This window comes from Prionailurus bengalensis, chromosome D1, assembly GCF_016509475.1.
Source record: "Prionailurus bengalensis isolate Pbe53 chromosome D1, Fcat_Pben_1.1_paternal_pri, whole genome shotgun sequence".
Taxonomy (NCBI): domain Eukaryota; kingdom Metazoa; phylum Chordata; class Mammalia; order Carnivora; family Felidae; genus Prionailurus; species Prionailurus bengalensis.
In genome coordinates this window covers 5,422,664-5,450,552 of record NC_057346.1, presented here as the reverse complement: position 1 = coordinate 5,450,552, position 27,889 = coordinate 5,422,664, and the positions used below count along the sequence as shown (strand labels likewise).

Here is a 27,889-nt window from a genome sequence, read left to right as displayed (position 1 = left end):
GTCTCTTACAGTGCATACCTGGTATCTGCTGTCACCATTCACCTGGCTCAGGAAAATGAGCTGTTTTTAGGAAAGGGGTGATGCTGGGTTTGGCTCCACTGTGCCTTCCAAATAAAGTCTACATGTTTAGGATTTCAAAGTGTTGTCTTACCCTACTGCTGATGCAGACCCTTCACTGTCTTTCCTCATTATGTAAACATGGTTGGAAATGCATTGATACTGATCACACATTTCCCTATTACTGTGGGCTTTGGTTTTCAGTATTTATTTTCTGCTTCTTTTATTCCATGTTTCCATCTCTGTTGACAAAACTTGGCATTCTACTCACGAGTATATTCACAAGAGTGCCCAGGAGATTTTTCTCAGGCAATAAGAAGCAACCTAGGAGGGCTGTTGAGTTAAATTGAATGGCAGGGCCACACCTTTAGGTCTGGGTATTGAACTTAATGTTTCATGGACCTGGACAAGAGTAAGTCTCTGGTGTTTGTGTACTAGAAAAGAGTAAGTGTGACTGGAAGGGAAGGGTCACACTGTTTGACCAGTAAATGCTGGAGTTCACAAAACATTGCTAGAGATCAGTGACCAACTGTTGAAGACACTTGAAGTCATGAATGTTCTACAATGCTAAATAACTGATATGTTTGACACACAGGACACACATTTAAAGCCTATCAAGAATCTGCAAAACATAAGAGGAGTGCTCCAGAACTTAGGCAGGTTTTAAAACCAGAAAGGGTAGATACTACATATTCAAATAAAGACTTGTGTTATACATGGGGTGCCTGGGTGGCTCACTCAGTTGAGCATCTGACTCTGGATTTTGGCACAGGTCATGATCTCACAGTCGTGTGATTGAGCCCTCAAGTTGGGCTCGTGCTGAGCCTGGAGCCTGCTTGGGTTTCTCAGTCTCCCTGTCTGTCTTTGCCCCTTCCCTGCTTGTGTGCATGCACACGTGCTCTCAAAATGAATAAGTAAACATTAAAAAAAGAATTTGCATTGTACAGTTTTCTTTTGCCTTTTGTTTAGGAAAAAAATCAAATTTGAAAAATATTTTCAAGTAGGACCAGAAATAGCATTTAAAAAAAAAATTATAACATGAAGGCATCTTTCCTGACAAACAACATTTCCTGGCATTTGGAGCCCTAGGAAGGCCACGTGTTTCACAAAGAAATAGAGGTGTCAACATGAGCTTGGTCATTGATAGGCTTCCTGAGCCTTTAAATTTTTTGTCTATTTATTCTCCCTTATCCTGCTGATTTGACCTGTTTGACTCACGTCATCTGTATTTTCTTCTTAGATTATTAAAACGGGAAGAAAGCTTCACATTCATTCCTCGGTCCCGTGAAGAGCTTCCAGATAACTTTCCAAAGGAAATCCCTGGGATCTGCTATTTCCTGGAGGTAAGGACTGGTCCTAAGCAGCCAAAGCCTTCTCTTTCTTCATCAAGAATCAAGAAAGTTTCCTACAACATTGGCACCATGTTCCTCCGGGAGACAAGCCTCTGAGACCTTCAGCAGATCAAAGACTTCTCCACAAAGCACAAGCCCACAACATGGGTCATGAAGGGGGAGTGCAAAGAGATTGTTTCTCTTCCACTGATTTGCTGAGAACAAGCAGCAGAATTTCTGTGTTATGTTAGGCAATAATCCTAGAAAAAGGTGGGTGATGACTGTCAGTAAAAAAGAAACCGGAGGGGGCGGGGCAGAAATAAGAGGTGTCCATCCATAGGAGTGCTTTTAGTCATATATATATATTTTAATCACAACTAACCAATAAATAGATTCTGTGTTTTCTTGTTTGTCGCACATACAGGTATCTTTCCCTATATATTTCTATCACTTTTGAGAGCCAGTTTTGATGATCAATTCCTACATTTAGTGAGTTGGTATGTGAGGAATATTTTATAAATTTGTTTCCCCGAACAGACATTTCATATGTACATCATAGCTCTGTGGTTGCCTTCCTGGCAGGAAGAACTATAACTCCACAAAATATTTTAGGGATATTACCTATTTTTATACATCTCTCTTCTGAATAATTCCATTTCACACACAACACTATTCAATTGTCAGAATCTGCTACTGTGTAGTTGCTATATTATGTAACTAACCTATTGATCAAATGTAGTTTGACATATTTAGACAGATTAGTGCTTGGACTGAGAATACATATAACAGGATTTCAGATGCTGAGAAAGCACCGTAAGTCTGCTTAGTAAACGTATCTTTTAAATTTAATTAATGTAGCATGGAATCCAGAGGAAACCAAATTTCCTAATAACAGATTGCGCTGTAACTAGGATCACAGAAAAGTCTTCTCGCTATCTTCTACCGAATGCCGGTTACAACGAAATGCTTTGCTGCATTGGACCCTTTTCAATTTAGCGCTTCTAAATCTAGGTAGCTTGTGCTCCATGTTCGAGGGCATTGTCATAAGCAGCTTGCTGCTACGGAACTTGTTAGTACTTCCCCCCAACCCCACCTCGCCCAAACACTGATGCCTCCTAAGTCTACCTGCCATTCTTGGGAGCAAATTCCTCAACGCTGGCATTAGCGACAAAGCAGTAGTAGGGACATTTTGCCAAGAATGCTGTTTCCTCTTGCCAAATAAGCCGGGGGGGGGTGGGGGGTGGGGGAGGAACCCTGTATTTTATGGCTTTGAGATTTCAAAAAAACAAAAGAGTTTTTCTTCTGCAGTTTCATTGATGTGACTCTTCAGTCGGTGAATCCCCTTGGTGAATGCTGAAGTAGGTCTAGCCTTCAGGCCCAGTAATTGTCATAGTGACAGATAGGCTTCTATTGCGCATGGTGCTAACATGGAGAGCTGTTCCCACGAATCAATACTGCATGAAAATATTATCGCAGACTCGCCCTGCCATTAGGAGCACAGCCTGTCCAGAGTTTTTCTCTTTTGGATCAAATATAAAACCCAAGTTTCTTTTGAGGGTGATGAGCTGGAAACATTGGTTTCCTTGAAACCTTGAAGGGGCTCTTTCTTTTCCTTCAGATGGTATCCTCACAGACCGCTTATGTCTACTGAATGTAATCCATTTCTTGTTCTAGTCAGGCATTTCGGCTGCATTACGATTTGTTTACGACAAAACGCAGCTAAGGAGCATATTAACTAGTGTCCAGTGTAACCGTGGGGCTTATGAGTATTTTTAAGTTCTCTAAGTGTGTAGCTAGAAAACATTTATAGATATGCCAAGTATTTGTTAAAATGGTGATCACTTTTGTAACTGCACCCCAAGACTTATGAGGACCCTAGGGCAACACTTAGTATGGAGACAGGATCTAGACCCTGAGCTCTCTGATAGCTCCCTGTCCCTCTCCTCCCCGGGTCTAGTAGGCCTCTGTTTTGAACAACATGGAGGCCAGAAAGCTTGGACATGTAAGGGGAAGCATATAGACTGAGAACAGTGTGCTGTCATGGAATCTCTTCAGGGGACTGGGAGATTAAACTACTTCCTTAACTGGGAATAAGGAGAGGTTTGCCATCAGGTGGCCAGCACAGGCTGGGAGCACCGGAGCCCTCATACTAAAAGCAGTCAGCCCTTGCAATGTGCTCTGTACAGCACAGGAACATGGAGAGAGCACCAAGCTCGCTCAAGTCACGGAAGCTTATGCTGCACAGGAATTTACTTAGGGTTTATTATGATCATAAGTAAATCAATAAACATTTGGGTGGTAAACAATGTGTTTTGTAACCATAAAGCCGAAAGGGACTTCCAGTAATCATCCAATTTATTTCTCTGTTTTTTGTGAAGATTTGTCTGAGCAACTATTCTAGATAGATGATCATTCTCTCTATATTTAAGAATATCTATGGCAAGCATATTTTAAAAGCATCATTAAAAATCCACTTCATTATCCAGTAATTGGTAATAGGGCCCAAGACATGAATTGTATATATATTCAGTTGGTCAAAATAAGAAACTCTTTTAGTTTCTATGGTTCTACTTAGAGAAGAGTAGCCATATCATTGTCACAAATATCACAACGAAAAAGATACCAGAGATCTATTATATATCACAGACAGGATGTAAACTACATTTTTCAAACAATATAATCTAAATGTATCTTTGAAGCTAGAGTCTGAGACAATAGTCTCATCTGTTTCCATTTTGCCAACCTGCAAGCATTGACTATTAGTTATGCTGTTGCTATGTGTTTGCAAGTTAACTGCATAAAATGGCCTTCGTTCTAGCTGCTGTCATAGAATTTAGAAACTGTGAAAAACTCTTACATTTTTATTTCTCCGATATAACACAGTCCACATATTCTCCATTTTGGAATTAAAACTATAACAATGAATCATAGCGAGGATTTCACTTGACTAATATCCATACATTATTCTTACCTAAAAACTGTTGCAGACATGATGCATTTTAGTGTGGCAGATTAAAAGAGAATGTAAATGGGGTGTCTCATTAGACATGTGGTATTAAATTAGGGAAACAGTATTAATCCACTCTCAAAAGGATACATTCAAATATAATTTGGCACATAGAGCTCCTTCAGTTTAGTGTTATTTTAGGAACCTGTTCTGAAGAAGTCACCTTATGACTAGGCATCAGCAGCAAAGATTCACAATGGCACCAGTATTATTTTGATTGAACATCATTGTTTGCAAATAAATCAGTTATTCAACAAAGTCGTATACCTTCATATGTACCCCCAAACACAGTGCACCATATGTGCTTTGGGAATCTGGATAAATAGGTAACATTAGCCATAATCACAAAGATTAATACTCAATGCCCACACAAGACAGTTGGCTGTCTCAGCTACGTAGTGTGATATCAAGAAGGAAAGAAGATATAGCTCCTATGTAACAGGTGACCAAACTGTCTAAAACCTGCCTTGATACCCATCTCTTCTACTTTATTTTGGAATTCTCTTTTAACATCTGACTGTGTGGAGTCCAATGAGCTATGACCTCTTAGGACTCTGAGATGGGCACTGATGCCTGAGACTTTGACTCCATGGATTCAGCACTTCAAATGTGAACTCTCATGGTCTCACACTTGGTCTTCTTGTCCAATGACAATAGTATCAGGGACATAGTCTTTCATTGTTAAAGTGCAAAAATGTGCCTCTCCAGGAAACAGCAAAACGAGACAACAGCTTCTACAGAGTCTTACTCCCAAGTGCAGCAGGGTTTTTAATTTTGCAAAATGTCCCAAAGATTTCAAGCAATAAAGCAAAATTAAATTGATGCATGCAAAGAAAAGGCAAAGCCTCAGAGCCTGGAAAACCACCAAGCTCTGTTTTTTGGGGGTTTTTTTTGTACAAAAATACTGCTACCAATTGAGATCCTGTATTTGAGTTTGGGAGATATCAAAAAGGAACTCAAGATTACAACTGTCATGACATATATTTCCTGAAAGCGCCTTGGGATCATGACTTGCTGAGGGCAGGTATAACGGATCATCAGGGCCTATTTACACAGGTAGATTTCTGTCTTATGCGTTTGGAGCATGACCCTGTCTTACTCCATGCTGTCACTGGAAACAAGCTGGCTCCCTCAACCATGGCCCCAACAACCCCATCCTCCTTATGCCTCTGAACCTAATATGGCCACAGCAAAAGTTGCTGATGCCTGTCTCAGACAGACAGAAAGACTCACTCCAGGCCCAAGTAACGATGCACTTCTGAAGTGAACTAAGCACTTCAAGTTGTGCGGGGGCATGCCAACATCTGCAGCTTTTCCCTGTGCTTTGTCTTCAAAATAACAATCTGACTCCAAGCACTTGGTGTAACTTCATAGAAAATTCGTTCAAAATGAATGATATATGACTCTGCATAGGCTTTGGGCAACACCGGATGCCTTTCAGCCAACAATACCTAGAAACTCAAGTCCAAGGACCAAGCCCCATACTGCAGCCTAGGTATTTCTATTATTAAGTTATAGATCTTCAACTACAAAATCTATGTTATATCAGAGGCTTCTATAAGGGTATTTTATGAGATAGAGCTGGAAAAACACAGTATAAGAGAGACTGAGTAATCAGAGGCTAACATATTCCAATCTGAATGATTCCGTATGGGTAGCTCTTGATAGGAAAATACTTCATCCACAAGCAGTTGATTTCATATATACATAAGTTGTGTTAACATGACTGAACTTGATTGTTAGATGGATAAATTGGCCCCAGCATTGGACTCAGTATGAGGATCCTTGAGGTGGTGAATGAAGAACAGACTCTGATCTTATAAACAGAGTAACATAAATCTTGTCAGAATATACTGAGATAGTGTGCAAAATTCCTTCCTCACACTTGATTCAAACAAATGAAACCTAAGTATTCTTGTCCTGCTGCTTTTCTGTTGCCTTCCTTTCTTTCTTTCCTTCTCCCTTTCATAAAGAAAGGTCAGTGCTACAGTCAGTCTCACGTTATAGAAATAGTTACAGTTTTATAATGTAATGAATGCTCTTTGTGTGTTTGTGGGTGTACGTGTGTGTGCGTGTGTGTGCCGAATGCAGAGATTAACATGATTAAAAGGAGTGCCATTTTGAAGGACCTACAATGTCAAAAATTAAAGTTTGCATTTTTATTTCCAATATGTTGTGACCAGAGCACAGCACCAGTCAAGTGCTCCACTGCCATCCCATGCTTATTAAGAAATGATCCTGTTCAATGGTTCAACTCATCAGCTTGGTAGTCTCTGACTGCCTAAAAATGACCTAGGAAGCTTTCAGAAATACAAATTACTGAGCTTTACCTGTGTGGCCTCGGAATCTGTACTGAGAAAAAAAATCACTCTCGGTAATGTGAATATATAGCCAGATTTGGGAATCATTGAAGAGTATTCAAATCATCCCAATTACTAGGAATAAATACAAGTTGACTAAGGGAGTGGATATTATTTCATGTGTAGTTATTTTGAAGAGCTAAGTATTCTGGGCTTTGTGGCATTATTTCCTTCACAAGTCTTAATTTTAGTTTTAGTCTCAAATTTACAGTCTGCTTTTTGAGCATGATATTTCAAACCTATTAGAGAAAGGCGTCAACACTAATAAGCATGAGGAATGAATATTGCTCACTATAGGGCTATTAGGCACAGTAGATATGGTACCATTTTCTTAGTTACCACCAGAGCTGTGCAGGATATCACAGTATTTGCTGATCCTCACCACCAAGATATTAACTATCAACTTTTGAACACAGAAGCAAATGTCGAAGTGACAGCCTGATTTCTGAATGCTTTGATTTTTACGTTATAAGAAATCACCAACTCAATACTTAGTCTCACTCTGTACTTTTCACATTGAATTGTGCATTCATCTAAAAATGATTTCCTAGCAATACTTTATAACAACCTTGCAAGCAATAATTTAAGCCATGGTATGATGCCATATGAAACCTGCACTTTTGTGCACGTCATAGAACCTTTGGGGAAATAGAGACACGTTTTATACAAGCAATAATATAGCTGGCATGGACTCTCAAAAGATATCCGTGATTCTACTACAGCCAAATGAGCAGCAGCAAGTGATAAGTCGGATGAAAATTAGCTGAGCAAATAATATGGTTCATCTGTCTCAGAAGTTATTCATTTGCACACATGCTATAAAGTAATAGACTCCCATCACATTATTTCTGTTGTATAAATTTTAAATACCTATTGTAATATGATTTCTATTCCTCTCAAGAGATATATGTATGTAATGTTGCCCAGACTTTCAGATCTTTGTGGAATATAGTAGTAAGGAACAGTTAAGGACGGATAAATGAGTAAAGGTGGAACAGAGGTTGGATGAGTTGGTTGAGAATGTAGGCTTTGCAGAAATGTAGATAGATGTTAGGACATGTAAATTCAGCTCTTGGATCGATAAGGTCTCAGAAGATGAAAGACAAAAAGAGCTCACAACTACTGTTTTCTATGGTGGCAAATGCTTAGTGAGTACAATAGTATTTTGTCTCCAGAATATGATTGGTTGGATGTCACCTGTAGCATAACTTAAGAAACATCTGAAAATGATTCTGTAGCCATGTTGAAAATAACCTGCCCTTCTCAACTGTTTTGATGATCGCAGTGAAGCTTGCAAATTTCAAACTGAGGAACTTAAATGTTTAGTCTCAAAATGTAATTTTAATCAAATATGGCATAATCAATAATAATCGGTCCTTTAATACTTAAATTACCCCTCCACCATTTAGCATAACATACTAGGATTATAGCTAAAAGCAACCAGTAAATTTATGTGACACTAAGGAACTTCTAAACATCAGATTATCATTTAACAAAGTCACATAAGCTTAGGATCCATTCAGAGGCCTCTCAATAAGATTACAGCTCCCATCACTGCCTCGGCCGGTAAGCTCTCTTTTAACCATGAATCTGAATACAGTTGGGATGGTGCATGAGTTTGCTGCTAGATTACCTTCCTGTTACTACTGCAAAAGTTAATGCAGCATCCTTGTCACAATTTAGAGAAGCCCCCTGCTGAAAATCCAACAGGATTGTTGACTCCCTGAGAAAGCTTTTGACAATTTTCTTTTGGTATGTCATTGGATGCTTAATTCTTAGTAAATGTGCTTTTGATTGTTAAGAATGAAAAATACTTAATTTGAAGGTGTTAAACTATAGTGAACTTATCCTCTCAGCAAATTCATCTAGTTGGTGAGCAGATCATTCTTAATATTAGACATCAGTACTGTTATTATGGAAAGCAGAAAACTAAATAGCAAGCCCGAGTCGTACCTTGTTTCTGATTCTTTTGATACATATTTTAAAAATAAAGGAATCAGTTCATGTTCAGCCTTCTTCTGTGGCCTTTTCACTATTTGGAGATAAAGAAGAGATTCTTCTAAATATGTTTTTATGGTGGCCTATTAATACAGTCATGTATTAATTGGGGTAAAATCAGAAATGTGCAAAATTGCTTCTTCACACTACCTCCGTTTTTCAAGACACTCCTGCCATTTTGCTGTCTGGCAGGTGTAAGTCAGACTCAGACAGACGGACACGGGATGTGTGGAAAGGGTGGGGAATGGGAGGATCGTGAGAAGAGATTAAGCAAAAAGATTTACTTGTTTTTTTCAGGAAGGTATAGATACCCTTAGAGGAGAGGAAGTTTCCATAATAGACACATGTGGTTTCATGAAGCCAAATGACCTATCTGACTGCTGGTCATTCCTATTTTGAAAAGAGAAAAGGGAAAAAATTCTTCACAAGCCATAGTCTGTTTTCTTAGGAGGTAGTGTCAGCCGCTCAGTAGTGGCACCATCAGTAATGCTGGGATTAGAGCCTCACGGAGATAAATATAGAACCCCTCTGAAGGTGGCAGATAGAACCAGCCGTGGTTTCTGTGATAAAGGTAAATGAAAGTGTCAGAACATCTGGGCTAAAGGAACAAAGGAGGCCAGATACCAGCTCTGCCACCTGTCACACAACAGCCTGCTAAAATTAGTGCAAAAGAACCGACTACCAGAGTGCAAGTGATACTAAAACCTGTTTTCCCCCTTTATAACACGCCTGGCTGAGGTAACATTCAGGGAGAAGAATACAGTCTGATTTTATATATCCTTTTTCTGGGTGTTCTGGCATGATAGCAATGATAGCTTTCCCTTGCTGGGAACTTTGATCACTAAGAATGAAAACTATATTGGGTTCTACAATCAGGAAAATCATTTTTGGAGCTCTGCTCTCCTCCATATTCTTCTTCACCCTGTTCTCCAGGTGGGCTTTGGCTGCTGGCATAACTAGTGCCCAACTGTAGATAGAAGCCTTTCTGACCCCAAGCCCACCCAGATCCTGCAGGGACACTCCAGAATTGGAGCCAGCCAGAGTCACCCCAGCATCGGACCGTGTGCTGTGGCAGAGAGCAAGAGGCACCCTCAGGCTTCCGAAATTAGAGGCGGTCAGGTAGTCCTTTATCTTCACATCTATGGAACTGGTAATTCGAGCAGAGATTCTTTAGAACAGGAAATTTTTAAGGAAGGAAACAAATCTGGATAATTGTTAGTCAAAATTATCAGCTGGAAAAAGAATTTAGGACAAAGATTTGCTGTCTTAAAAGACTCAACTTCCATCCCAAAGTTGGAATGCTAGACACTTTTCAAAGTTTTCTAAATGTATCAAGTTCTTCAGCACTGAGAAAGAAAAAAAAATGATGCATTTCTTAAGGTTTAACCCCCCAGGGATAACACATAATTATAAGATGTATCAAAATAATTGTTTTCTCCATGTTTCCATTTGTGGCAGAAAATATATAGAGGATGTCACAAAAAAGGTAAACTTACAAATTGCAGCATTAAGCCAGGGTTTGCAAATTGGGCAACAACATTCTTTACTTAAAATAATAAACTCATTTTAATAATATAAGCATTAAGAATAATAGTCAAATAATATTGTGTTAAGACTTGCTCACATTAGGATTATTCATCTTATGATTCTCAAACCAAAATCTAAATCAAAGCTACTGTATATGCAGATCATTTGAACAAATATAAATATCCTACATCACCTCTGACAAACAACAGTCTATATATTTCTGTACCCAATGAGATATCAAATCCTGAACTATTCTATATTTGTTATCTCCCTAGAAGCATTCCTCTCTGCTCAATATCACTAACTTTCAAGGCCAGCAAGAGAAGACAGTTTTCTTCTGAGGGTGGGGTAGTCTGGATCAGTACATTTCTATATAAGCACTTAAAACATTCCCTCCCTCCCTCCTCCCTCTTTCTTTCTTTCTTTCTTTCTTTTTCTTTTTTCCCCCTTTTTGCTTTTTTCATTCAAATCTCCATGAAGTGGAGCATAATATTGGAAATATCAGGGTGGCCAGAAAGCTTATCAACAACCTGAAACCCCCCCTTCCAAATTTTATTGGTATAAGTTACCATGTTGAAATTAAAACCCAACCTTGGCCTGGAGTCTCAGATGAATTATTTTTATAGTATTTGACTAGAAGGAACTATCAAGAAGAAATTAACTCTTATGGTAAATGTCATTCTAGCCAGGAAGTTCTCAATAACCTAGATGACTGTGTAACTATCTACATTTATTCAGGGGGGTGTTTTTAAAACTTCTTTAGTCTTTGCGGTTGTGGTGTGAAGATGATTATTCCTGGATGACAGCCAAAACTATTATTGCTATATTTTTCTTCTGTTTCAAATGTGTCACCAGGCACTTGTAAAAATCATTCCTTGTTTTGTTATATGACTCCGTGACCTGGGATAATGGGCACTCATTGGTTTTTTTTTTTGTTTTTTTTTTTACCCTCAAAAAACTTTTTTTTCTATCTAAAATAATTCTCCTAGCAAAAATGTAAATAAACACCCGAGTATGGAGGTGTCCCATTTTATGAGTGTATATGAAATACTTTGGATTCAGCTAGACGACAAGAAAGGCAAAGGATAGAAACTGGGAAGATGAAAAGAGACAGAAAAGTCAAACTTTACCTACATTAAGATTATGTCTGTAGCCCAACCCTGTTCATCCCAAAGACGGCTGAAAAAAGATGAAATGATGATCGATTTTTTAAATACGATATTCATATTTAATAGAATGTCATAAAATTCATCATGTCAAAACTTTGATAAATGAGAAACTTAAAAATATATGCTCTTCAGAATGAATCTATTTAACTTTTTTTAACGTTTATTTATTATTGAGAGACAGAGGGAGACAGAGCAGGAGCATGGGAGGGGCAGAGAGAGGGGAGACAAAGAATCCGAAGCAGGCTCCAGGTTCTGAGATGTCTGCACAGAGCCCAATGCGGTGCTCAAACTCACATACCGGGAGATCATGACCTGAGCTGAAGTCAGACCCTCAACCGACTGAGCCAACCAGGCGCCCCAGAATGAATCTATTTAAAAGTACAAGAACTTTTTGCTTCATACATGCCCACCTCCAGAATTTGTGTTGTCTTGGGAAAATGTGGTATTATGCCTTTAAACACTATTTGCCGAATGTCCTAATTAAACATTAGTATAGTCTTAATGAGAAACAGTGAAAGGGTCCCCATATTGAGTGTGGCTGTCGCTTGTGCATCAGTGGAATTTGATTGTTTCTCAGGAAGACTCTTGGCAAGAGTAAAGTGAATGTCCTGTGTACAGGGATTATGTGCAGTAAACTGATTAAAGATTGCCAGCTTCTCTTTTTATCCTTTTTGTTCTCTCTCTCCCTCTCTCCCTTCTCTCCTTCCTTCCTTCCTTCCTTCCTTCCTTCCTTCCTTCTTCTCTTTCTTTGTAGCTCTTATGAAAGATGTAAACATAGTATTTCACTATTGGCTGGGGTTTCTCTTTTTCACTTTCATGCCACTGAGCACAATGTGGATTCAGGAGGTAAGGAAAAGGAGAACATGTTAGATAAAGATTGTTTGGGGAAAGAAAAGGCTGAGATAATTGGCTTCTCAGTTAACAAAACAGGGGTTTAAAAATATATATGGATGTTGTTCTTTCACAATGAATTTAAACACTTTCTCAAGAAGTTATCAGGGTCAATCTTTTGGGACATTTTTGCCCCTACAAGGATCTTCATTTAGAAGAATCCTCTTTACTTCTTTACAAATAGTAATTTTTTACTTGGGTACCAAGCACTCATCATTGAAATAGAAAAGAAGATTTCTCCATTTGGAGGGGAACTTTTTTTTTTTTTTAAATTACTTTCCAGTAAGGCAAATACACCCAATGCTACTTGATTTTACTGGCTTTTTATTTAGAGAGAACTGTTACATTGTCTTGCTTCCTCTGTATACCCCTCTGTAACTCAGTCTGGCATAGCATGATGTTTGGGGTTCTCTTTTGAGGGTCTGAAAACATTTGCTATCAATTTCTAAGTCTACTGTATTGAAAAAGCAATATACAGTGTATTCCCTGTTTCTTAGCTCTATGCCTTTGACATTTAGTATATATTCAGATAGCTATTTATAACCACAATTTCTACTTATTCACCAGAATTAACTAATTACCATGTTCTTAAATACAAAAAGACACAGGTTGGATCATCTACAAATCCCAACCCAAAACCATTTTTTTTTCAGAGAAAATTCAATCATTTCTAGCAAAGTATTTGATTCTTAAGGGAAAAGAAGTCAATTATTTAAAAGAGTAAAAGTGAGGAAGACAGAATATGCCCTTTCATTTTAGATATCCCCAACACTATAATCATTTGAACAAGTATTGAGTAAGATTTAAAGAATCTTTAATCTCTGGAATGGAAAATGTTATTTTCATTTTTGTTACTGTATTAACATCACATTCAAACTATTTATCCTTGTCTCCATGATATAAATGTATTCATTACAGAAAATTACATAGAAATAATGCAGCCTTTTTTTTCATAGAAAGATGTGCTTCTGTAAGTCCTTTATCTTTGAATTTTGGTTCTCACTTCTCATTTAGACTTCTTCTTTATACCCCTCAAGGGTTTTCTATGTTCAGCAAGTCAGGCCAGAGAAAGGATATGAAAACTTGAGAAAAATTCAACACTTTAAAAGAGTAAATTTCTATGTTAATTGACTTTTATTTATTTCATGCTGACCAAACTATTGTGAAATTGTGAAGACACAGGCAGCTACCATATAAATTGAGACTTCAGAAAATCCAAATTACTTTCTTCCCATCATTTCCAGTGTTAAGAAAGCCTGTGTCTCAAAATGATGCACAAGGTCAGTATTTGTTCAAATGAACACACATGACCTTCAGTACCTTTACCGTTTTTATTTCTTGAGGGAAATATGTTTAATAATGCTGTAAGAGTAGAAAAAAATTGGTTGAGGGAAACAGAAGAAATTGAGATCAGATGAGAGCAGCTGGGACCCACAGTCCCATTTTCTCCATGTCTTTGCCTCCTGCTGACTTGGCATATGAGGCCCAGATTGGTATTCTACTAATCACGGTCTCCTTAAAGAATTTGGGTAGAAGCAAAAATTACTCCAACTACATGGACATTTGTTCACATCATTGCGGCAGGTTTTGACTACTGTGAATACTAGGTTAAGTTCAAATTAAAAAAAAAATGGTCCATGGAGAGAAAGAATTTTTGATTTTTCTTAGAGATGGATAAACAGCTTTTCCCTTATAAAAGAAAAAAATCTTCCTGGGAGTTAGGCCTTGGAAAAACTCTGAAGTTTTATAGCATCTGCCTGCAACTACATTATACTTCAGTAATCAAGTGACAGAATTGTCTCATTATGCTTTTAAAATGTACTGATTAAGCGCATTCCAGAAATAATACATATCATTCTTCATCTCAAAATCAACCTACCTAAATTCTGACTTTTCAACTGTGAGTAGCCATTTTACAAAACCAAAGGGTCTCATTTCCCAAACAGTATTTTAGATTTAAAAACTTGCCTGTTCATTTCAGTGGATAACTAGCCAGTGCATTTCCATCAAACATTCTGGCACTATATAATAATCAATAGGTTTCCCAGCTCAATAAAAACACATAGTTATAATGTGCTAGGCCTCCATTTGCTTCCTCTGCATGGGGTAGGTCTTACATAACGAGATACCTGAATTATTTTAATACTTTGGCCAACTCATTTGTTGTAATTTCATGGATCTGAATTTTTGGTTTGGCTTGCGATGTAAATACTATTGTACATCTGCTATTTTGCTATCAGAGTATACTTTGTGAGTCATTTCTTTTAAAAAAATCTAGTTATCACAAACTTGAATTACAATGTCATTAATAATACCAGGTAATATACTAATATATCTGTAAGGCATGGTTAAATTGCATATATTTTGAAATGTCAAGCTATTTTTTTTTAAAGATGAATGCATCTCTTAAACCTGTACCATTAATTAAAAAGTTTCATTTGGTGTTTCATATTATATTTTCAATATTTTCCTTTACTAGTACAGGTTTAGAGAAACTTTTTCTGAATGAAATGATAAAATATGCCTCATTTCACTAGAATTTTAAGAATACTAGTACCTGTAAAAGTATGTAAGCACTTACAGGATTATAAACTTCCACTCTATCTTCTTTGGTTTTCATGTAACACCACTTTCTACTTGTGTGATTATTTTTATTTGTAATTATTCCAAATCACGCACAGTGTAAATAGCATGTTTCATCATGAAAAATGTCTTTGTATTTATAGACTGCAGAACAAGGTAAATTTGTATATGAAAAATGAGGAAAGCCTTGGATTCTTACAAAACACAGTGGAAATAACAGTTGTGTGTGTTAAATTTACATAATTCATTACAAAATTAAGTCATGCATTTATTTACTTTCTAAGTCCAAACTGTCACTTATAAAATATTTAAATCAATAAATAATACCAAAAAAGATGAGTCTATAGATTCTTTTAAGCATGTTTTTTTCACAACGTGAAAGACAATGACTAAGAATGTGAATGAGGGCTGCCTGGGTCTCTCAGTCCATTAAGCATCTAACTCTTGATTTGGGCTCAGAGATCATGATCTCACAGTTCATGCAATCGAGCCCCATAGGGCTCTGTGCTGGCAGCCCGGAGCCTGCTTGGGATTCTCTCTCTCCCTCTCTCTCTCCCCCTCCCTCACTTGCTCTCTCTCTAAATAAATAAACATTTTCTTTAAATGTCAGTTGCATACCCACTGGGTGCCTGTTAGCCCTCATCCAGCAGTTAGATTAGATGCTGCACACACCTAAAAGAAGACCATTTTGATCCCATGTTCCTATATTTCTGCAGTGAATATATACGAAAGCAAGTCACATTTGTTACTGTGTTGGCCCTCTCCTCCATAACCAGTAGGTCTCAACTATACCAATCTATTTCTAGTATTTCTAGCTGTTCCCAAAGTGATAGGGAAAAATCTGTTATAGGATGGCCCACAGGACTGATGGAACTCCAGTCCCTGCCCGAAGTCTCCCTTTTCCGGTTTTTCTTCCCACCCCGCTTGCCACGTGCAAACAGACTATAAATTGTCCCCGCTGCTTATGTTTGGGGTGCAGACCTCTGGAGAATGATCTCGTCTGAGCCCACCGGTGTAAAATAAACCTCCCGCCTTCCAAGATCTCGAAGTGCCCCTTGATCCTTCTGCCTGGTGACCCAGACCAGTTTCCATAACAAAAGAACTGTGTTAAACAGAGCAGTTCTCATTTTCTGCCCTGGTCCTCTCACAGACACCTGCAGTTCTGAAGCCACTGGGAAGTACTTTTCTGACCCTATGACACTGAGGAGGCAGAAAAAAGTAGAGGATGTGTGCACACATGCCTGTGTGGGGCATGGGAAAACTGCAATTAAAAGGCCCCTCAGGAAATGGAACAAAGTTCCTGGGTGTGGAGCAGGATGGGGTCCTGGTTATGCAGCTCTGGCTACATCTAAAGGGGCCTGAGGCAATCTTCCTTAGTGGCTTCCATAGCCCCCAAATGCTACACATATTTATAGGTTTAAGCACTGATGGCCAGCAGAGTGAAACATTTCTCCTGGAACCCCCTATGTCTTAAGGCTAATGCTTTGCTACAGGGAAAACAACCTTAGCTTGACAATAGCTACTAGGCCTCCACTCTCTTGGGAATCTTCTTTAGCATATGAAAATCTCACTGGAAACTTCCCCTGGACTTTACCTCCCCAACCCCATAGTATATAACCAGTCTCTCATCATGGTCCCAGGGCAGCTCTTCCTGCCCATGGGTCTTGTCCCCTGTGCTTCAATAAAATCACCTTTTTGCACCAAAGACGTCTTCAAGAATTCTTTCTTGGCCATTGGCTCTGGACCTCATGAACCTCACTGTCACCCCCAAAACCTCATCAGTAACTTCGCAGGTTTTTCAAGACAGGATCCTTTTTGTCTTTGTTGCTGGACAAGATAATCCCCTTAAAACTTAGAAGGATTCTGGGTGGCTCAGTTGGTTGTGTCCAGCTCTTTTTATTTAAATAAATTTTTAAATGTTTTTTCCATTTATTTTTGAGAGAGAGTGTGCAAGCCTGTGGGTGCACCTGCGAGCCGGGGAGGAGCAGAGAGAGAGGGTGACAGAATTCGAAGCAGGCCCCAGGCTCTGAGCTGTCAGCACAGAGCCCGACGTGAACTCAAACTCATGAACCTGGAGAAAAAGACCTGAGCCAAAGTCAGATGCTTAACCTACTGAACCACCCAGGCACCTCAAGCGTCCAGCTCTTGATCTTGGCTCAGGTCATGATCTCAGTGTTTGTTGGTGGGATCGAGCCCCATTTTGGGGTCTGTGCCTATAGCTTGAAGCCTGCTTGGGATTCTGTCTCTCCCTCCCTTTATGCCCCTCCCCGGTTTGTTCATCCATTCTTCTCTTCTCTCTCTCTCTCTCAAAATAAGTAAATGGGCACCTGGGTGGCTCAGCCAGTTAAGCATCTGATTTTGGCTCAGGTCATGATCTCAGTGTTCATGAGTTCAAGCCTTGTGTTGGGCTCTATGCTAACAGCTCAGAGCCTGGAGCTTACTTCTGATTTTGTGTCTCCCTCTCTCTCTGCCCCTTCCCTGCTCAAGCTCTCTGTTCAAGCTCTCTCTCTCTCAAAAAATAAAAATAAATAAAAATAACTTCAAGAAAAAATAAACAAACTTAAAAAGAAAAAACAACTTAGAAGGCTTCTGATCTATTTATTTGCTTCCAGTCACTTCCATTTGCTAGCATTCAAACTAAGGTTCTTTCCTAGATACAGTTCTTATTCTTGCCTTATGTCTTTGTTCCCATGATTGTCTCTCAATATAATGGCAGCTATCTGCATGTCAAATCCTGGAGGGAAGGAGGCACTCTTAATCTCATCTTTGCCCCAGGCTGTCTGTTTGTCACACCAAGAAGTCTCACTGGGTCTCACTTCAATCTTATCTTTTTCTTAGAATTTCAGTTTTGTCTTTGGTTGCTTGCTTTCCCCCCACCCCATACAGAAGTCCTTAGCATTGTCCACATTTTGTGTGCAAACCACCCAGTCCTGTCCTAAGCAAAGTTCCATCTCTTCATACCTTGTCAAATACAGCAAGAAGCAGTCAACAACACATATTAATGGTCTGCCTCCCCACAACCACTTCTGCTGCAGGCTGAAGGCATTAGACTCACTCACCCACCAATTTATCCAAGGCTGAGAGTTCTACCCAGTGTTTTGGTCCTAATGAGCACATATCCTCCTCTTTCCAACCTCATGGACCACCTCACCTCTGCACCAGAGCCATGGAGTTTAGGCTTTTGTGATGGTAGCACCTATGTTCCCCATTTACACTGTGCATACTGATTAAGATATAGGATAGGCTGCACTTACAAAGGAATCCCAACAGATAAAGACCTCATGCAATGATTATGTATTTCTCACTCGTATATTGGGACAGAAAATTTCCAAGTTAGAGTAAAGCAATTTCATGCTGCTGTTCAGGGACCTAGTCTGGGGATGGTCCTGCCTGGTGCTATTTTCTAGGCCAGGCCTGGTAGGCATGGACTGCTTTCATCCACATTCCTACCTCTAGACTCAGTCTTGCAGCCACAACTAACTGCAAGAGAGGACAGAAAAAGCAGTCCAACTGTGTACCCAGGAAAAAGAGTAAGGATTTTGAAAACCTAAACTAACTCAGGCTTAATTAAGTCTGCATCTCCCTATTTCAAACAGAGCTGAAATCTTTCAGAAATGGTGCCTGCAATATTAGCCACGCAGGTATCTTGCTTCTCTAATTCTCAGGGACAGAGACATTCTCAACAAGTCAATGATTAGTATTTGCAAATAAATCCCCCAAATAAAACACAGTGACCAGATCACAGATTCCCACAAGGTTCCCAGATGCCTGTGGAATGGCCTCTACTAATCAGGAAGGGACTCTACTGCAAAGTGTCATCATCACCATCATCAAATAAGAGGATGGAAGGTGACAGTCCTTCAGGAGACAAAGCCCATCCCACCTATGTACCTGGTATATACAAAGTGCTAACAGAGCAGTCCCAACATTCATTCTCATGGAATTACAATGACCAGAACAAGAGAAGTAAGAAACCCCTAATCACTCCAGTGCTGTACAGATTATGCACACTTTTTCTTTTTTCAGGTCTGGACTTCAATCCCAGGACATTTCCCAGTGTGAACAGGCAATGCCCAGAAGGTTTCAACTTTCAAAATACAGAATTTATATAGAAACACTTCACCAAATTTTGATCTCACTTTATGTCTTTTAGTTGAAAGTTATAATTATAGAAACATGTGCAAAGAAGTACAGGTTATTACTTAAGTGTGTGATATTTGGAATTATACAGATCTGGGACCAACCCCAGTCATGCAAGTTGCTGGCTAGGTAACGATGAAAACAATACTCCTATCCAATTTGACACCTGTGCTTCTGTCAGCCTACATTTCCACGGAAGGAAAATACTTCCTGGCTAAACCTTTCTGCTAAACCCCAACATGAGGAGACCAGCAGGAAATGAGTCCCTCTTTTAAGAAGAGATGAAGCTCTTTTAGAAGAGCTTTATTAATTTCATTTTCACATGTAATTCATCTGATGCTCTCACTTCAAAAAAGGCATTGGCTTCCATTCTTTAAATGTTCTTTGATGATGGCTCCATGACTAACAAGACTTGTCTCTCAATGCAGAATGCTTGAGGGGCCAAGTGAAAATCACAAACAGATGAAAGGGGAAGAATGTGTTGATTTCAAGTGAATCAGGTGCAGACATCTTTTGACAACATTTGTGAGTAATTCAGGTGGCCACAGTCTGAAGATTCCTCAAGTTTGTTGTTATTGTAACAAAGAGTTAACCATGCACAACTAGAGTGGACCAACTGCATCTCCTTCCAAAGGCTGAATTTACAATATTGGCTGTCTTTAAATTCTAACACCCAAGATTTATTTATGTGGTGCCCTCTATGCAACCAAGTAAGTGGTGGTTAGCAGGAAGTAGTTTGGAGTAAATTCATCAGAACAGAGTCGCACCTCAGTGCTTCTACCTCTTCTGTCTACTCTATCTTATTTGCATCTACCTCTTAATCAAAATTTAGATATAATATATTATCCTACACACACATCATCACACTGTGTTCTTTGGTATAATATGTTAATGCATTTATGCTAGATAAATGTTAAAGTCCAGTTCATCAATTATATTAAATATGCTCGAGTATCCCAGCTAACCTTAAGGAGAAATGTGATGAATGAGCCTGGCTATTTGCATGAGCTGATTTATATGAAGAAGTTGATTCAGATACTAAAAAGAAAGAGGAGATGTAAATGGGTTCCGAAGGAAAAGACCAGTGAACATTGGAGAAACAACAGGTTATCTCCTCTCCAGTCTGGCCTCAGGGAATAAGTGTGAGGTCTCATAGGAAGAAGCCCAGAAAGCCAAAGGTGAAGAGGCCATCCTGCCAGGATCCATGAGATACCTGGAGCACAAAGAGTGCTGCTTCAAATTCTAGTTGACAAAGTTGACAGCTGGGGGAAGGGACACCCTCCCCATCTTACCTATAATGACCTAATTACACATGTTTGCTGTCACCAAATCCTGAAGTATCTGTCTTAGATTCTTCACCCTACCCAAAAGCATCTCCGTTATTGCCCTTATGGACACTGAACATGCAGTGATCTCGAATCCAGATGAATCCTTCACAATCCGCTCGTCTCTAAGAACTTTTCTTGTTAAAAAAAAGTGGGGAAAAATTTTCATGAAGCTAAATCAATTTAATTTGAAAACCTTTTCATTTGGAAATTAACAGAAAAACTAATTTAGATGTATTGAGGGGTAGTGGTTTTGAGGGTTTTCCTGGCTTGTTTTTACTTTTCCAGAGTACTTGCCTTTTGCCCTGAGCCTCCCACAGAACGTACTCATTCTTTAGAGTGGCTACTCGGATGACATCTTTTATGAAATTCTCCCTATCTGCTTCCCTACACCTTTCACTGCCACAGTGGGGTACTACTGGAATGAGGTTGTGCCACTTAGAAATCTAAAATAGAATAGAACGATTATGCATTAATAGCCAATGATTAAAAAACAAGTTCTGTTTATTTAGATGGGTACACCATCAAGGAACAGAAAATTCAAGTCAATGTTTTTTGTTTGTTTTTTAAGGTAAAGGAACCATATTGGCTCCTGAAAGTAAGAATTCAGGATTTAGATGTGGTGAAAGATTGCATTTATGTGTGATTCCACCCTCCCTTTTGTTTTGGCTTGGTCCAGAGAGACTGGCTTCCCTCATGCAAGTAAAATGGCTTTGGCAGTACTTTTGTTCAATCACTGAAGGAAGGGAAAACCCTCTCTCTTCCTCTAGAAAATGTTCCATGTAGATGTAAAGCCTGAAACAAATCTCAAGTAATTACTTTGACCTGAGGATTACTGTGTTCTCACTGTCCTTTAAACCTGCCATGGCTTAAAGAGGGAGCAAATTATATAGTTAGCTTAAGCAATAAGGAAAAAATTTTTGATTGACTATTATCCAAAAGGGAAGGGGTGCAGTGAGTTTGGGGAGGTAGCCATAATAATGCCAAATATTTCAGGGTTATTTAGTCTCCTTATGAAACACCTAGAATATGCAACCTATTGTACACACATCTAGGATCCCAGTATAGCCAATTCAGTGTTTCAGAGATACTTGCATTTGTATTTTCAAAGTAGGAATCAACTGCAAAGGCAAAATGTAGTATAGAGGCTAATGTTTCAGGATGGAGGACAGTTTCCAATGTCTTTCAAACACATCATGTAGGCAGCCATCTGTTCTGTGCATGCACAAGGTCAGCTCTGTGAGCTGACATTATATAATGTGTCATTTACTATCACTGCTAAAACACACCACTTTTAAATTACTGCATTGAGGGCAGGGACTTTGGGATAGAACCTACCATGGGACGAGATATTAAAATTTAACCCAAAGAGAATTTTTTGAAGGTTCTCTTTCTTCCTTCTGCTCATTGTCATTCACCTGGAAGAAGTCCTGCATTCTCTCTCTGGGAGGAGACTCCTGCTCAATGGGATACTGAACTTGTGGGAACAGCTGTCCCTATGTGGCCAGAAGGCTGAGTTTTCTTCAAGATCACAAGTGAAGCACTTCATTGTCAAGATGCCTTATTAAGATAATGTAGCTCTGAGTTTATTAGTGCTAATGTGAGAGAGTGAGAAGTGATTGAAATACTTGATACTGAGGAACACTTTCAAATATAGAACAAGTTTTCAGCCAGTTAAGGAGTGAAATCTTCAAAGAACCTCTGCTGCTCTCCCTGCTTATGCACAATTAAGCAAGACTCCTAGGTAGGAAATATTGCAATGGCCGCCTTATCCACCCCCTACCTCTAGTCAGGATGATTCAAACCCACTGGGCATGATCACAGTGGCCCCAGATGAGGTCTTCCAACAGAAGCAGACAAAGCTTTACAAACTTGCTGGTCCATTCCTGCACACCTTTATCCTCAGGAGGGATTTCTTGAGGATGAGTCCACTTTTCGTCACTGGAGTAAATTCTGTTCTAAAGTTTCCCAGATAAAAGTCTATGGTTATTACTAAATCTGGACTATCAGCCAGGTCCCATTTTATATTCTTTAATTTACTTAACCTCATAGCAACCTTACCAGGTGAGAATTAGTATCAAAAAATAGAGAAAGAGAAAGAGGATGGGCAACATTTCCAAAACCACTTGATAAATTTTAGAGCTAACTTTCAAAGTAAGTGCCCTTCCCCATATGTCTCCAACACTTACAGAGGGACATTGTTTTACATTTTTTCCCTTTCCTTCACCTTAAAATCAGCTTCAATTTTCTTCACCTTACATTACAGAGCCTACATTTTAGCACTTGCAAGCTATATGCTAACTTTTCATCATCCTCAGGGCTCTTCATTCAGTCATCAATAGTTACTATGCCCAGAACTGTACTGGGTTCTGGGACCATCACAGGTAAACAAAATATACATGTTTTATCTCAAGATGAAGCTGACTTAAATGTGAAGGAGACAAAGATTCATCAGAACTGCACAGTAATTCATAACTAAAAATAGCAAATAATGTAACATGGAACACTTACAAATAGAGCTGGAGAAATACATCACTGAGAATGACATTTCCACCAAGAACTGATGGGTGAGTAAGAATTCCACAAAAAATATTGAGGGAAGATCTCTAGCCCTGTGGTAGAGGAGAAAAGTGCGAACCACTTTTCTAAAAAAAGAGCTAGAAATGAAGGATAAAGTGGACGGCTTAGGGAAGAAAGTAAGAAGATGAAGTTGAAGCCCAAAGTAAAAGGAATATGTGAACATTGCTGCAGAAACACAATGGTGGGTACCCTCACATGGGATAAAGCCAGAACTCACGTGGGATCTCACTATGGATAAAAGTGGACCGGCAAGAAAAAAACCCAATCACCCTCAGCCAGAAGGTTGCACAGAGGAAGTTCTCTCTCAGTAGTGCTAAGGTAGGACAAGAATTATAGTTTCCCCTAAAAATTGATAACCAGAGGCCACAGTTAGGATTTTCAAATTATATTTTAAATTTAAAAATTGTGCATTTTGACTGTTAAACTACTATAAAAAAATTGTTCTGTCCTGGTGAGATCCCTTTTGCCTCTGTCAAGAGAAAACGCAAAACATCACTGGAATGACACTACTTCAACCCACAGTCAGTTAATGCTTTTAAATGAAGCTTTCACAAATACTAGCTCACAATCTAAATCTTAAAACCTGGAAGCAGGGGTAAATGCCACCAGGAAGGAACAAAACAGAACAACAGGGGGCAAACGTGGAAGGGGGTGGTTCTTGACCTCAGTAGACATGACAAAACCATCTTTCACAAGCACAGAACCTAAAAGCAACTAGAGGAAAAAGGCAGATGTCCTACAATGAAATCATAATTAGACAAATAATATGTGTTCTCAGTAGGCATAGCATAAGCCAGAAACAGTATGGCATATTTCAGGGTGCTGAGATAAAAAGAATGTGAATTTAGAATTCAGGGATTAAGGCAGAATAAAGGCATTTTTACATACAGGTGAACTCAAGAATTTGGAAGAGCTTAAGAGTATACTTGGGGAAGAACTCAAAGGATCTCAGAAAAAATTTCTGAGATGTAAGGAGAATAAGGAGAAAAGATATCAATACATATGTTGGTAAATCCAAACAAGCAATGACCATATAAATAAATAATAACCATAATGCTAATTGAAGAGATTTTTAAATCTCAAGGTGGAAGCAATGTAAAAAGTAAGGTAGGGATAAATGATTTGAGTGAAGTACATTAAGTCTTATATTATCTGAGAGGAGTGTGTGAGTATTAGCATTAGATTTTCTACAGTAGTTATGTCTGTCAAAATTGAAGAGTCAACTTGACAGAAAAAGAAGTTGTAAACTGCCAAATATATAAAGAGAAAACAAAAGAGGGGAGAAAAAAGAAAACTCAATCAATACAAAGAAACAATGCAAAAGCATGGTGAAGAAAAATACAAAGTAGAATGTATATAAATCCAAATATCAGAGTAAGGACAGTAATGCAAATCAATACCACCAGTTTGAATAATGAGATTTTCATCCTAGATATTGAAGGAAAATGTTCAATTTATTCAGTTTCTGGAAACATGACAGTTAAAGTACCTGGGCCCTCCTGTGGAAAACTAAATAAACTGTGATATATATCAATATCATATATATCACATGCATATATGAAATAAAATCATTTTCTTGAATACAGCCAACTTTCCTCTTGAACACATTGTTATTCCCAATGAAAACGAACATGTGTGAGTTGAGGACTTGTATCATTAGAAAACAGAAGATGGGTCCAGGGCTTTGCTTTACTGTATAAGCTCACACTGCACAGAGCCATACTTTTAATGTCAGGGTGAACTAAAATATGATTTCTTCCCCTGCCACATTTCTACCACCCAGAAAACAGCAAAAACATTTGAGTATCTCATTCATTGATATTGACTGGCGGTGGAAATAAAAATCTCATTGAGCAACTAAAACCATATTATGATTCAAACACAAGTATTCAAGCCAAACGGACACTACCTGAGTTGACCAAGTCACCCCAAACCAAGAATTATTATTTTTTCCAAACCAAGAGTTATTTTGGGTCCTCACAGAATGGCTATATCCCAAGCACCTGAGAAGCACATAGAAACATTCTCTGGAGAAACTTACCTTTGCCCTGGCCATAAAAACTTTTGCTCAGATAAGTTTCAAGGAAAGTAGTATCTCACACATAAAAATAACCAAATGTACAAGGAAATAAGACATTATTATGAGAAAGGGGCAGCTGAAAAAAAGGGGCAAAGCTAATATTGCAAAACCTTTTGGATGACGGAGTTAATGCAAAACAATATTAAGTGACTGTATTTAATACATTTCAAGAAATTGAAAGAGACATTAAAGTAAGAATAAACAACAAACAAAATTTAAACAAAGCTAAGAAAAATTTATAGAAATGCATAATATAATAATGTAACTTAAAACTCCATCTTTGACCAAACAGCAGAAGGGATACAATTAAAGAATAGTGAAAGGGAAAATCAAGAGAGTAAGGGAAGGTACATCAGAGAAACAAAGAGATGGAAATATAAAGACCAAGGGCTGGAGGACAGAGTTAGAAGAATTAACATGTCTTAAATGGAACGCCACCCAGGGGGAGAATGGGGTGGAAGCAATATAGATAGAAAATATAGATAGAATATAGATAGAAAATGGCCTAGATTTACCAGAAAAATGAGAAGCCAAACAATACCAAAGAAGAATGAATAAGAAGAAATCAAGAGCTAGAGAGAACTTTGGATACAATGATATTTAAATTAAAAAAAAAAGGGGGTTTCCTAGAAGGAGTGAAAAGAGGACTAACAGCAAAAATGGAAGTCTCAGAACAATGGATAGTTTCCACCATAGGCAGATGGAAGGTAAATGTCAACTTACTAAATTATATTCACCACAAAGTTTTCTTAAGAAGGAATGTAAAATAAACCCTTTTTATATGGCAATAGAAAATGGACAAATTTTGTATCTGGCAGAACTTTATTTATTTATTTTAAAAAAATTTTTTAATGTGTGTTTATTTTTGAGAGAGAGAGAGAGAAAGAGAGAGAGAGGAAGGGCCAGAGAGAGAGGGAGACACAGAATCTGAAGCAGGCTCTAGGCTCCGAGCTGTCAGCACAGAGTCTGAATGTGGGGCTCAAACTCACAAACCGTAAGATCATGACCTGAGCCAAAGTCGGACACTCAACCGACTGAACCACCCATGCGCCCCTCTGGTACAACTTTATTAAAGACAATTCCAAAGGATGTGCTTCAGGTTAGAGGAAAATAAACCCAGGAAAAAAAAATCTGAGACTCCATGATAAATTAAAAAAAAAAAAAGGAATTGCAAAACTATGGATAAATAGAAACAAACATTTGCCATATAAATCAATTATAATAGTATTTTGAGATTATAAAATATAAAATAAAACCAGAATATCTGACAATGGTGGCATGTAGGTTGGGACAGGTTGATCAGAGATAATATGGAAGATATTTATATACCCTTAAATGTTCTAAAATTAGATCCCTGTGTTATTTGCTAGGAACCAAAAAAAGGTATTGACTAACCTGAGATTTTGGTAAGTTACATATTATCTTTAAATTTATAGGACAACATTAAAATAATAAGAATAAATGATGAAATAACCAAATTAGCAGATCAAAAATAGAATGAAAAAAGGAAATAATCAAAAACAAGGCAAGAAAATAAAGAAGAAGAAACAAAATGCTGAGCAAAAGAAAGCACAAAATACTGTTAAAATATACCTAAACAGGTTAGTAATTATAATAAAGTAAAATGAATTTAAAGGTCAAGTTAAAATGTCAGACTTGGAAAGGGTACATCTACATTATCTATGTGAAACATGTTTGTAATATAAAAATACAGAAAGGTAGAAGTAAAAGGGCAGAAAAAAGATATACTGAGTAAATGCTACACTTAAAAAATACAGCTCATTCTATGTACCACTATGTTTATTGCAGCATTATTTATGATAGTTAAAATATAGAAGAAAGCCAAGTGTCCATCAATATGAGTTAAAAAAAAAGATGTGACATGTATGTACATGCACACACACACACACACACACACATTAATATTACTCAGCCATAAAAAAGAATGAGAGCCTTGGTTGAGGTCATGATCTCATGGTTTGTGAGTTCTAGCCCCACATTGGGCTCTGTGCTAGCAGCATGGAGCCTGCTTGGGATTCTCTCTCAGTCCCTCTCTCTCTGCCCTTTCCCTGCTTGCACTTTCTCTCTCAAAATAAGTAAATAACTTAAGAAAATTTAAAAAGGGTGAGATTCTGCCATTTGCAACAACATGGATGGACTGAGAGGTCCATGCTAAATGAACTAAGACAGAGAAAAAAATTTCCAGGTGATTTCACTTATATGTGAAATCTAAAAAGTAAAACAAATGAATAAACAAACTAGTAGAAACAGACCTATAAAAACAGAAAACAAACTGATGGTTGCCAGAGGGACAGCAATGGAGGGATTGGAAAAAGGGGTGAAAGGGAGGGGAAGATATAAGCTTCCAGCTACTGAATGAGCTAAAAGGGATTGTCAGCCAATGTGATTGTAATACACAGGGTAGCCACACTCACAGTGAGCATAACATAGTGTATAGACTTGTTGAATCAGTAAGTTGTACACCTGAAAGTAATGTAATGTTGTGTCAACTGTACTTTAATAAAAAAGGGTTTTTTTAATTAAAAAATTTAAAAATAGGGGCGCCTGGGTGGCGCAGTCGGTTAAGCGTCTGACTTCAGCCAGGTCAGGATCTCGCGGTCCGTGAGTTCGAGCCCCGTGTCGGGCTCTGGGCTGATGGCTCAGAGCCTGGAGCCTGTTTCCGATTCTGTGTCTCCCTCTCTCTCTGCCCCTCCCCCGTTTATGCTCTGTCTCTCTCTGTCCCCAAAAAATAAATAAAAATATTAAAAAAAAATTTTAAAATAAAATTTTTTGAAATAAATTGCCAAGTCTAATTTCAACAGAAAAAGCAGCTACAACGAT

General features: G+C 38.3%; 1 protein-coding gene across 1 annotated transcript in view; it reads left to right on the top strand.

Moving 5' to 3' along the window:
* Positions 1–15,262, top strand: part of GUCY1A2 (guanylate cyclase 1 soluble subunit alpha 2) — a 338,257-nt gene extending 322,995 nt beyond the window's left edge. The window contains exon 8 of the mRNA XM_043579224.1: positions 1,298–15,262. Within this exon, the coding sequence (XP_043435159.1) occupies positions 1,298–1,505 (208 nt within the window). The 3' untranslated portion in view covers positions 1,506–15,262. The remainder of the gene's footprint in view (positions 1–1,297) is intronic.
* Positions 15,263–27,889: the final 12,627 nt, after the last annotated feature.